At 34.6% G+C, this 12,158-nt stretch overlaps 1 protein-coding gene across 2 annotated transcripts in view; it reads left to right on the top strand.

The window, feature by feature from the left end:
• The window catches only part of SPAG16 (sperm associated antigen 16), a 1,004,062-nt gene that overhangs the window by 706,532 nt on the left and 285,372 nt on the right, over positions 1 to 12,158 (top strand). For both annotated transcript variants that reach the window (XM_053905193.1, XM_019446088.2), the window contains one exon: positions 3,591 to 3,656. In XM_053905193.1, the coding sequence (XP_053761168.1) occupies positions 3,591 to 3,656 (66 nt within the window). The remainder of the gene's footprint in view (positions 1 to 3,590; positions 3,657 to 12,158) is intronic.

The following is a 12,158-nucleotide window of genomic DNA, read 5'->3' as shown; positions in this document are numbered from 1 at the left end:
ACCTGAGCCGAAATTCGATGCTTAACTGACTGAGCCACCCAGGCGCCCCATGCCTAAAGTTTTTTGTTTGAGCAACTGGTGATGCCACTTACTTAGAGGGAAAGACTTGGCAGAGTAAAGCTAGGCAGCTGAGACATAGTAAGTAAAAAAGCCTGCTTTTGCATACTATGTCTGACATGCTGCATCACTAGCAGGAAACAGATGATACATGAAGTAAACTCAAGTTGAATGTTTACAGAGATGTGAATGGGATTAAGGGACCAAACACAGCAACCAAGAGTTAGCAACAATGGGAAGTCTGAAGGGGCAGGGCAAGGAGAGCATTACTGGACACATTGGAGATATAGTCATGGCCAAGGACCCACATAACACGAGTAGTGGAATTAGGTAGAAAACAGGACCAGTGACAAAATCACAGCTGAACAGGAAGAGAGGTAAAGTGGTCATTTATCTGTCCTCTTTATCTTTCTGCTCTTTCATATCCTATTGATGCTTCCCTCTGGATGAATCCAACCAGACACCCAAGAGCTTGAGTGCCCAAAGCGATGTTGTTGGTAGAGAGCAGGGCACAGAGTAGGACAATGCCACATGGGGAGTGAATCTGACAGACAAATAGAAAAGGCAGCACCAATGCCTCTACTACTCTTTGTTGGGAAATTTAAGAAGGCAGGAGAGCTAAGGGCATAGATTATTTGAAAGTCATCAGCATTTCGGTGGTCTATGTTGCAAGTTCAGGGCTAATATTTGTCAGGCTGTCACTCTGTGTTAGGCACTCCATCAACATTTCACATGCATTTTTCCAATATAATTCTCAAAACAAACCTATAGGTTAAATATCATTACCTCATTGGCACGGTAACGGTATTTAACCTATAGGTTTGTTTGGAGAATTAAATGAGGCAATTGGAGCACAATGAAGTGAAGCAATTTGTTTAAGGTCACACTGCTATTAGGTAGCAGATACAAGAATTAAGTCCCAGACGTTTCTATCCCCAGGGCCAGTGATAGCAATCATCACTGCACACAGCTTCTCCGAGAGAATTAAATACTGGTGCAATGACATGTTGGGTCACATGTGTTTTTTTTGTTTTTGTTTTGTTTTGTTTTGGCTTTTTTCTTATAAGACTCTTCACTCTTACATTTTTTTCCACTTCTTTGAAAGAAAACAATTCTGACAAGAATTCATCAAAGAAGATATTCCAAATTTTACTATCCCGATTTGGGTATTACTTTTGATTAAGGCTGTTTGCAGACTAGAATATTAGTAACCTACATATTCCCTCTTCCACAAAAAGAGTAGATTCACTTTTATCTTGGGAACAAAGCTGGATAGAAAAGCTTTTTTTAACTTTTCCTAATTCATGAAACATTTATCTTCAAGTCAGGTTTTGTTATAGCAGCACAAATGTGGTCTGTCAGCATTTCCATTATAACCCCATATTTCCAGGGCTTTTCAAGAGTGCCTTAGAGATTCTACTTTGAATTAAAACTTGGCATTCAGGATTTGAATCAGAGAACTCCATTTTCCTTAACAATTAATCAAATAGTTTAGAGATTCTCACTTTAGAAGAGCATCAAATGTAAAACTTTTACTAATGCAAAAAAAAAACATTTTGCTAATTTAAAGTATAATATTATAGTATATATTAAAGTATATATTAAAGTATATTAAAGTGTATAATATTTGCTAATTATAGTTGTATAATATTATACTTGCATACCCTCACTATGCAAGTATAATATTATACAACTATATAGGATATTAGTTCTCAAAGAAAATTAACTATAAAAGTTCCTAAGACAATATATTAAAGCTAATTATAACTTTACTTTACTTTGCCATTTTGGCTTTGTAAGTAATTTATTTCTACTTTGGGTATTTAGAGAATTCGAAATTCTCAGCATAATTGGTTTAAAGTTGTAACACTATCAAGATAATTGAACCAGAATAACATGGGCAGGGGGATCTGGAAAGAGTACCAAGATGTTTCAACATATTTTTGTGAAATTTAAATTCATGTGGGGAAATTTTGCATTCTGTGAAAAGGGATTAACAGCAAGCATTAATTCTGTAAATAAATATTTGAAATTTAACTTTGTGAACACAACAGTAATAGGACTAAACAGAGCTTAGTTATAAAGCCTGTCTAACTTTTCTTAGTTCCAAACTATTCCATGGATGTCCTATAGCAATGAGGAGACATGATGATAATACTCTTCCATATCTCATTTTGTAATCTTTTCTGTAGTCTTTCAACCAGCAGTAAATGGGTTTAGGACTAAGTAAATACCAGGTAGTGAATGAGAGGAGATGAGGCCTTTTAATAAGCCTGTTCTCCTGATTGACCTCTCTCCAGCCACATTGGCTGCTTTGTTCTAGAAATACACTATGTAAAAACTCCTATCTCTGAGACATTTGCTTTACCTTTTCCTTCTTCCTGGAATTCTTTTTCTCTTGATGTCTGCTTGGCTTTCTTCAATTTTTGTTCAAACCTTACTTTTTAAATGTAGTCAAACCATATCATTCCCTTGATAATTTGGTTTGCTCTTAACCCCTCAATCCCAAAACTCATGATACCCCTTACCCTATCTGACTTTTCTTTTTTTTTTTCCCAATACTTATGATCTCCACAAACACACTTTATACTTTTTAAAATATCTATTCCCACCCTATCCCCTTATAATATAGGGTGGATGAAGACAAGGTGCTTTGTTTTATGTTATGTTTTATGTTCAAGGTTCTTTGTGCCTGACATAGATTAACTGCTCAAAAATATTTGTTGAATGAATACATTGTTCAATTACATCTGAATTTTAGCCCATAACAAGATTATACAAACAATATTCCACACATGACTTTCTTTGGTTCTTCTACAAAATTTGTGTTATTTCCATAAGATAATTAAGAATGTCTTTTGAACATTGGTGTCAAAATTAAAAGTCCCCATATTAAAATCCCCCATGTAATCTGTTGTGAGCCAAATTTTCTTGAGATAATTTAAACTGAAGTTTGGGAATTTTTGTGGCTAATAATTTTAGTTATTGTTTGGAAAAGATGACCTGAATGGATAGATGTGAAGTATAGTGTTCATAAAACAAATGATTATTTTGTGTTAAAAAGAATTTACATGCGTTATAACATTTTTATCATGTAATGATATTAATGATAAACTTTCAAAATTCAGGAATTAAAATGTGATCTTGTATTCCATAACAAACAAAAGAACCCTACGTACTTAGCTGTGATGGAAATGAGGTAAAAACAAGAAACCTCTGTAAACGTTGACCCCATGGCTTGAAAACTATGCTAATTCTCACATAGTGAGAATTCACCACCAGCTCAGTAGCATAAAAGTGAGGATACTTGAATTTCAGTCCATAGACCAGCATGTATAACACACTTACCAGCACAGCCATGTCTGATTTTGAATGGTAGCTGATAGCAAAAGCTAACATTTTCTATCATGAGAATGTATAATTTCATTATTGGACTAAACAATACTTTAAACCAAATAAAATTAATTATCTTTTGATTTTTGTCACATATTTGGAGAAATTTATTTGATTTTATTTCTGCTTTGTCTTCCTAGGGTAACTGTGAACAATCACTTTATGGTCATATGCATTCTGTCAATGATGCCACCTTCACTCCTAGGGTGAGTTCAGTTCTCTGGATAAATTATTTTAATACTTCATATATACAAGTTAACTGTATTGAAACAAAGTCCCAGGGGTGGGGGGATGGTAAGTTAACAGGGTGAAGAGAACAAGGCTAGGGATTAATTATGGCAGTGGAAAAAATATATAGTCTGGGTTGCAGAAGTTTAAAACACACATGTACAATATACAGTGGGAGGAATGACGAGGAATTCTACTATACTTACTCCACTTAAACACATTTTTTAAAGTGTCTTGTCTAATATGAGCTTCACAAAAGTAAGCAGGATAGACTTGTAAATATTAATGTAGAATCATAAAAATAATGAAAATGCTTGAATGGAAACCCAAGAATAAAAAAGCCGTCAAAGAAAAATAGACTTCCTTCAGGTTAGAACAGAGCAACCTTGATTTGACAGTTTTTCAATTGCTCATTGAAAGGTTTCAAATATATCTTTCTTCATATAAACTGATGACATAGCAAAAGTGTTTATCCACAAGCTTGAGGCATTCAGATATCAGGATGATTTCACCAACTAGGAAGACTGTTAAACACTGCTTTGAGTTGCTAAGCTAAAAGGGTGCAGATAGTACTCAGGGAAGGATGATTTAAGTTTGTTCTTTCTCAGATGAAAGCTATTTGACTGATAGATGACCTCTCAAATCCTTTCAAACTCTATGATTTAATTATTGCTAACATTTCACTTTGTCTCTAAATTCCCAATAGAGTGTGAATCTTAATTCCATATCCCTCTTCTTTCCCAATTAGCTAAAAAATTAATCTGATAGATTACCTACTTCTAACTTCAAAATGACAGCGTTGTCAAAATTCTGATGCTATCATGCTGTTATTATTCTTTTATACAGAAGAAAAATGCTCGCTAAAAATTATTTCTTCTAACGGAATGTTGTTTGCTCCAACTAAAATTGTGCTGGTGTCACTGTGAATGACACCTGGAATGTTAGTGATGGGCTCAACTACAATTATATTTTAACAAATTCATCTTAGTAAGGGATTTCCATTTAATTGACTCTATTGAGCCAATATATTATGGATTAGTTCTAGGTACCAAGTAAAATTTTATTTTTAGCAGAATTATGGAGCCATTTAAACACTATGAACCCATATGATATAAGGATATTTATGCTAAAAATCTATTAAACAGCTTACAGCTTTACATACCCTAAGAAAAGTAAATGGAAGCTAAATGGAAATAAATTATTTTGTGAGTTAGGCATTTTATTTTTGGTAAGCAATAACATAGCTAAAAAAGACATACCATTTAACATCTCAAATAATAAAATTAATAAATATAGAAATAGCCAAATTAAATTTATTTATTTAGCAACCAAGGAAGATGTGCATTAAGTATACATAATTCAAAAGCAAGATGATGAATATGAGGCCCAGATGTCCGATAGCAAAGTGGCTAACCTCTTTTTGCTTATACATCTTTGTCCATACCAAAGGACTATTACCACACTATTCCAAATCAACATCCCTAAGCCTCATGAAATGCTTCCATTATTTTATCTCTTCTTTGCTATAAATGTTTAATAACTATTAAGGAAATGATATTTTGTTATGATGACTGACACTCTTAAGTGAAATTTTTGGTCACATACGTCAGTTGTTTTGGAAACGGTTTTATTTCACATACTTGCCAAAGAATATCAAAAGTTTAGGAGGTAGTAGTGACAGAAAGAGCACAAAGACTTTTACTCAAGGACATGGCATTGTGACACAGTTCCCATTCAAATAAACCATCAGACAAAGCTGTCATAATAAATGAATTATACAGTGCATATATAGCAGGCAGAGATTTGAATTATTTAGAATTAGACTTGCTAATTGTTTGATGCCTTCAGGGATATGTATTCAAATTGCATTACTAGTTAAAAATGTATTTAGCTATTTACGTAAACACAGTTTTAGGTAAATTCTACATTTTAAACTTCTGAGCAGAAATCATAAATGTAAAATTCAGTTTTACCTAGCTAGCAACCAAGAAACGCAGAAACAAACACCCAACATACGATAGTTATTTATGGTCCTAAAACTCTACATAAATTGAACTGTGTTTCTATGTTATATTATTAGGGCTATGATGTCTTTATTTCTGACTGATTTTTCTATTGGAAATAGATATTTTTTAAAACTGCTTTTTAAAGTAATCTGTTTAATGAAACATTTTAAGGAACTATGAAAGCTTTCTACTAAATCCATTTTGTAAAGCAAAACAAAAATTTTAAAAATTGACAGTAATTGCTGAAAAACTATTAATAGAAAATTCAATGTACGTTAAACACAAAACCATATATATGTGTGTGTGTGTGTATATATATATATATATATATATATATATATATATATATATATATATATAAAACAGCAACAAAATGAGCAGGGTATCCCTATCAGAGTGTCCTCTACCTTCAGTTTTCCAAGAAGTAGTCTGACCTGAGTGGAGATTCCATCAGGCCTTCTAGTAGCTCTTGCTGCATTTCCCTAGAGGAATGGCATGGTAGGGTGGGTGTCCTTATCTTTCCGTGGCTGTTTCCAGCTGTTTTCAAAGGCAGGTAGCCAGTGTGGCTATTGCTGTGCCTGCCTGATGAAGTCAGGTGAACACTATAAATCAACTTTATTAGAATACCAATGTATCTTTCCTTGGGAGTATTTACCTCCACCTCACACATTTAAGCTAGGAATTTAACCTCATTGTTGAACAAAATTGGAAGGCTGTACAGGATCAAAGACAATTCTAGTAATTATAGGGTTTTAATTAGAAAGAGAAGTCTTCAGACTTACCTCAAGTCCTATTCTTACTTCTAACTAACCTGTTGTATTAATTCAAATATTGTTATATTGATTTTCCAAATATAGAGGTATGTGTCTTTATTGCAATTAAATAAAATATGGATGTTCTGGTTCAAAAATGGATAACATTGTATATAGCCTTAGTAGAAGACAAATCAAATTCTAACTTGTTTTCCACATATATAATGCTGTGAAAGCTGTAGCTGCCAAGAATGGAGGTGAAGGAACATGAAGTCAATCAGTGTTATCTTTACAGCAGTCTGAAGTTTTGAATAGATAAGAGAAAAATGGGTTTAAGGAATTTGTACCAAGGAAGATACCTACTCCATCTGTTGACCTTGAGTCATGTGGAGGGTAAGAGATCTAGAAGGAAAGTGGTAATTGTGGATGATATTCAGGGTCACAATTTAAGCGAGGAAGATAAAGGAAGTGTTGGGATTTTAGGGGAATTGGCTGACTATGTATATGGAGAATGGTAGTGAAGGGTATATGAGAGATGGGAGGGGTAATGAGCTCAGATTGAGGAACAAACATAACTCTCTGGAAATGAAAGTCTAAGTAATAAGGGAAAACCTGCTGGCTTGAAAGGTCTATCAATAACAGAAATAAATATAACACCTTCTGTATGTCAAAATGGCCATAAAATCAAAATGAAAACATCAAAAAGCCAAAGAACTCATAAAACATAAAGGTATGGGAAAAGATTAAGTCCAGTCTGCATTCTATCCCTAAGTATCTTACCCTGCACTTCCTACCATAAAGAAGTATAGTCTAAGTTAGCTTCATTTTAAGGGTCATCAAGGAAAAAATTGACTTCCAGAATTAAGTGAGGGCTCATGGATCAAATGAGATCTTTTAAACTCAAAATACACCAGCATCCCACTGAAATCCTAAAGCAGATTGACCGCTTGAATAGATTTCACTGCTGAGAATCTCCCAGGCACTCTCCTTCATTCTTTGAAGACTACAGTTCCTGAATCACTCTTTCTCTACCTATGTGGCCCATGAGATAGTCTGACCACGTACTTCCTTGACCACATTTTCTCCAACACCCTTTTTCTCCTCAGCTACATGTTCCAGAAGTCAGACTCTGAATACCTTAGTCATTAACTGTAAATGTATTGCATCCAAAATCTCATTTCCAAGCATGCTTTTCTGAAAGCTTATTTGTCTTTCCAGGTCTTAAGTAAATCCAGTACAACATTTTCTCTCCCTGACTGAGAGGTCTAATCAGTTAAAATCTCACTCACCTTCTTATCACCCTTTTTGCCTTCACTTTATCATTTTACCCCAGCTTAGGTTCTTCAGTTGCCATTCTGTCAGTTCCATTGCAAAGAACTTTAGTTCAATTTGAACTAATTTCCTCTATATTACATACCTGGAAAATCTACATTCTTTAGCCTGTACAGAAAGGATTTAAAAATGCAAGAGAATTGGGGTGCCTTGGTGGCTCAGTTGGTTGAGTGTCTGACTCTTGATTTCAGCTCAAGTCATGGTCTCACAGTTTCCCGGGTTTGAGCCCCTTGTCAGGCTCTGCACTGACTGATGGCACAGAGCCTGCTTGGGATTCTCTCTCTCCCTCTCTCTCTGTCCCTCCCTCACTCATGTTCTCTCTGTCTCTCTCAAAATAACTAAATAATTTAAATATTTTTTTAAATTAAAAAAGTGTTTTTTAATTTAAAAAATTAAAATTGAAATTAAATAAAAATGTGGGAGATTTTAATATACTATACCATCAAATTGGTTGCTTTCTGGTTGTCTTTTTTTAAATATAGTTGACACAAAATGTTGCATTAGTTTCAGGTGAACAACTTAGCGATTTAAGAGGTTTATGTATTATGCTATGTTTATCACAAATATAGCTACCATTGGTCCTGTTACATCACTGTTAAAATGTCTTTGACTGTATTCCTTATTCTCTGCTTTATATTCCCATGACTTACTCATTCCATAGCTGGAGGCCTGTATCTTCCTCTATCCTTCGCCCATTTTGCCCAACCCCTCATCCTCTTCCCCTCTGGCCAACCATGAGTTTGTTCTCTGTATTTATAGTTCTGATTCTGCTTTTTGTTCACTCATTTTTTTTACATTCCATTTATGAATGGGATCATATGGTATTTGGCTTTCTCAGTCTGAATTATTTCACTTAGCATAATCCCCTCCAGGTTCATCTATGTTGTCTCAAATGGCATGATCTCATCCTTTTTTATGGCTGTGTAATATCCCACTGTGTGTGTGTGTGTGTGTGTGTGTGTGTGTGTGTGTGTGTGTGTGTACACCACATTTTCCTTATCCATTTGTCTATTGATGGACACTTAGATTGCTTCCATGTCTAGGCTATTTTAAATAATACCACAATACACATAGAGGTGCATATATCTTTTGGAGTTAGTGTCTTGGTTTTCCCTGGATAAATACACAGTAGTGGAATTATTGGATCATATAGTATTTCTAAACAGTTCCTTTTCTCCACATCCTTGCCAACACTTGCCTTGTTTCTTGTCTTCTTGATTTACGCATTCTAACAGATATAGATGATATTTCATTGTGCTTTGATTTGCATTTCCCATTAGTGAAGTTGAGCATCTTTTCATGTATCTGTTTACCACCTGTATGTTTTCTTTCTAGAGATATCTATTCAGGTCTTCTGCCCATTTTTAGTAAGATTGTTTGGGTTTTTTTGGCGATAATTTGTGGAAGTTCTTTATATATTTTGGATAATCCTTTATTGGATATATCATTTGAAAATATGTTCTCCCATTCAGTAGGTTGTCTCAGCTTTTCCCTATTGAGAATGATAAGTATGGGTTTTTCATATATGATTTCCATATATGGTTCCTTATTTGATTTTTTTTGAGAGTTTTTATCATGAGTGAAAATTTTGGACCAATGTGTTTTCATTTTCATATGTCTCCATGTATTTTTTTGATTACTCCTCTCTTGCTTCATTGACTCATTGATTGTTCAGTATCATTTTATTTAATCACATGTTTGTATTTTTTTTCCAGTTTTTTTTCATGTGATTTATTTCTAGTTTCATACCATTGTAGTTGGGAAAGTTGCATGGCATGGTATTGAGGCTTTATGGCCTAATATGTGATCTATTTTGAAGAAGATTCCATGTGCACTTGAAAAGAATGCATATTCTGTTGTTTTTGAATGGAATGTTCTATATATATCTGTTATGTCCATCTGGTCAAATGTGTCATTCAATGACATTGTTTTCTTATTGATTTTCAATGTAAGTGGAGTAATAATACTTTAAAGTATTAAAATAGGACTTTAAAGTCCCCTGCTATTATTGTATTACCACCTATTTCTCTCTTTATATCTGTTAATCTTTGCTTTATGTATTTATGTGCTCCAGTGTTGGGTACATATTTACAACTGTTATATCCTCTTGTTAGATTGATCCCTTTAACTTTCTGTAATGTCTTTCTGTGTCTCTTGTTATCGTCTTTGCTTTAAAGTCTATTTTGTCTGGTACAGGTATTGATAACCTAGGTTTTTTTCCCCTCCATTTGCATGGTGAATGTTTTTCCATCCCTTCATTTTCAGTCTGTATGCATCTTTAGGTCTGAGATAAGTCTCCTCTAGGTGAATATAGATGGCCTTGTTTTTATATCTGTTCTGCCACTCTATTTTGATTAGAGCATTTAGGCCATTTACATTTAAAGTAATTATTGATAGGTATGTACTTATTGCCATTTTAAAAATTTATTTTCTTGTTGTTTTTGTAGTTCTTTTTTCCTTTTTCTTTTCTTGTTCTCTTTCTTTGTGATCAGTGAATATCTATAGTGTTTTGTCTGGCTATCTTTCTCCTTATTTGTTTGTGTATCTATCATAGGCTTGGGGTTTGGGATTACCATGAGTCTCATATATAACATTCTAAGTAAATAGCCATTCATATTAATTTGATGATCATTCAAGTTCAAACACAATCTAAATGAATGTGTTTTCTTTCCCCTTTCTCTTTCCTTTTTACTCCATTCTCTATTTTATGTATATGTTGTCATATTTTACATCTTTTTATTCATATTTTTGTTAGGTCTAATTATGGCCAATTATTTTCCATTTAAATAAATCTCTTCAACATATCTTGTAAAACGTTTTGTGGTGATAAACTCCTTTATCTTTTATTTTTCTGGGAAATTCTTTATCTTTCCTTCTTATCTGAATGATAACCTTGAAGGGTAGAGTATTCTTGGTGGTAGTTTTTTTTTCCTCCAGCACTTGGAATATATCATGTCACTCCCTTCTGGCTTGCAAAAATTCCGCTGAAAAGTCAGCTGATAGCTTTGTAAGCTTTTCTCTTGTGAGTAACTTTTTGTTTCTCTCTTGCTGCTTTTAGGATTCTCTTTATCTTTAACTTTTGACATTTTAATTATTATGTGCTATGGTGTGGACTTCCTTGAATTCATCTTGTTTGGAATTCTCTGTAGTTCTTGGACTTAGATGTCTATTTCTCTCCTTAGATTAAGGAAGTTTTCAGTTATTATTTCTTCAAATAAGTTTTCTACATCTTTATTTCTCTCTTCTTCTTCTTCTTCTTCTCTCTCTTCTTCTCTTCACCCCTATAAGGTGAATGTTTGTTGCTTGATGTTGTCCAAGATATCTCTTAATCTGCCCTCATTTTTAAAAATTCTTTTCGGGGCACCTGGGTGGCCCAGTCGGTTGTTAAGTGCCAGACTTCAGCTCAGGTCATGATCTCAGGGTTCATGAGTTCAAGCCCCATGTCAGGCTCTGTGCTGACAGCTCAGAGGCTGGATGGAGCCTGCTTCAAATTCTGTGTCTCCCTCTCTCTCTGCCACTCCCCCACTTGCACTCTGTCTCTCTCTCTCAAATAAATAAACATTTAAAAAAATTTTTTTTAATTCTCTTTTTGCTGTTCAGCTTGTGTGCTTTCCATTACCTTGCCTTCCAGATTGCTGACAGTGTTATGCCCAGAATTCGTGATCCCCAAAGACCACCAGGGAGCCGAGTCCAATGCAAAAGCAAAGCTTTTGCAAAGCTCGAGCTACCTCAAGCTCAATCCCCTACCTGCACCGACACAGGGGTGAGATACCGGAGAGAGAGAGCAAGTTTCAAAAGCACAAAGGTTTTATAGGGGTCTAGGGGTAGTTGGTGAGGTAATGGTCATGTCCTCAGCTGATTGGCTGGGGAAGGGTCAGAGTCCTGTTGCCGGGCGTGGTTTGATCGGGAAGTTACTCAAGGGGAGGAGGCATGGTCTGAGGTTTGAGCGGAGAATTTCTTTCTGCAGCCATGTCAGGGACATAGTCACTCAAGATGGAGGATACAGAACAAGATGGAGGGCACAGAACAAAATGGAGTCAGCCGGCCTAGGTCTGCTCTTTCAATAGTTTTTTCTGCATCCTTAATCTATTGTTGATTCCCTCTAGTGTGTTTTTATTTCATTTATTGTATTTTCCAGTTCTGACTGGTTCTTTTTAATGTTTTCTATCACTTTATTGAAGCTTTCACTGAATTATTCCATTCTTTCCTCCAGCCCAGTGAGTGTCTTTATGATCATTACTTTCAATTCTTTATCGGGCAAATTGTTTCTTTCTGTTTCATTTAATTCTCTTACTAAGGTTTTTTTTCTTGTTCTTTCTTTTGGAGAATATTCCTGTGTCTCCCCCATTTTGTTTGACTTTCTGTGTTTGTTTCTATGGATTCAGTAAAA

The sequence above is a fragment of the Panthera pardus genome, unplaced genomic scaffold (genome assembly GCF_024362965.1).
Source record: "Panthera pardus isolate Hobbes unplaced genomic scaffold, ASM2436296v1 HiC_scaffold_10, whole genome shotgun sequence".
In the NCBI taxonomy this organism is placed as follows: domain Eukaryota; kingdom Metazoa; phylum Chordata; class Mammalia; order Carnivora; family Felidae; genus Panthera; species Panthera pardus.
Note: the sequence above shows the minus strand (reverse complement) of the source record. Positions and strands in the feature narration are given on the sequence as shown.